At 50.5% G+C, this 1,000-nt stretch overlaps 1 protein-coding gene across 1 annotated transcript; it reads right to left on the reverse strand.

Annotated features, from left to right (window-relative positions):
* Window positions 1–299: 299 nt before the first annotated feature.
* PPTG_22209 (hypothetical protein) lies at window positions 300–504 on the reverse strand (the record flags this gene model as incomplete). The annotated part of the gene is made up of 2 exons (XM_008902380.1): window positions 300–308; window positions 376–504. The coding sequence occupies 2 exons, from the start codon at window positions 502–504 to the stop codon at window positions 300–302; spliced, it is 138 nt and encodes a 45-aa protein (XP_008900628.1).
* Window positions 505–1,000: the final 496 nt, after the last annotated feature.

Consider the following 1,000-nt stretch of genomic DNA (forward strand, 5'->3'; position numbering starts at 1 on the left):
TTGATATCTCGACTCGAATTTAGCTAATAACCGGGCGTCTCGTCCTCCTTGAAGTTCGTAGCGTACGACCATCCCTGCTTGTCGCGCTTGTCGTGGTATCATTCGTCGAGCTGACACATCCATCCGATCCGCCCGTTGCCGGATCCATCCAGAGAGAGAGAGATGGAAGTTTATTCATTCTTATTTAGTAGCTTCCTGATATAATTTTACTCGTTTCTGCAGTGCTGGTTCGGCATCACGGATCTATTCTACAGGCGGAGGCGAGGGATCTCCTCCTCGAATCTCGATCTTCATCGTACCTAGGCAATCTATACATAATTGTAGATAAAGTCCTTCGAATCGAGTGTCAGAGCGGAGATATTCACTTCGAGCTACCGCTTGAAGCTGCGGATGCACCTTGACCACATGTGCTTCAATAGGCCCTGGGAGGACCGTAATAAAGCGAGGGCAACACTGCATATCGTCTCCCCCGTGCAGCCTCATACTACACGTTCCACTGCCCATACGTCAGAAGAATCCGTGCCTTGAGTCGCTGTCCCACTGGTGGCCGAATCCGTGCCGCCAGATAACTTTATATGTCTGCACTTCCTCCGCTGTTACCTCGTATCCGAGCCATTGAGTCCCAAAAGGCCTGTGCTCGGTTGCATGCCCAAGCGATATGTGTGATTGTATCCTTGGTGCCTCTAGACCTTCACGTCAGTTAATGAGGTGCTTCGAAGTTATGGATTACAACAGGATACCACCGGCGTCCTACACTGTTTCACTTTGCTCGTGATCGACCACTGACACTTCGTTTAGTAAACGAGTCTTTGGTTGAAGATTTAAGTTGAGTCAACGTGTGAGGCAATAGGTGATGTCTAAGGCTATGCTTGAAGACTAGCTCTTTGGCCAATTGAGGCCTTCACTTTCCAATTTTCCGAGTAAAGGACACACGACCATGGTTGCCGCTCAAACCCGCACCGCCGCGACTCGCCGCCAGCAGCCCATCACCCCCGAGCAC

Source organism: Phytophthora parasitica (genome assembly GCF_000247585.1).
Source record: "Phytophthora parasitica INRA-310 unplaced genomic scaffold supercont2.13, whole genome shotgun sequence".
Taxonomy (NCBI): Eukaryota; Oomycota; class Peronosporomycetes; order Peronosporales; family Peronosporaceae; genus Phytophthora; species Phytophthora nicotianae.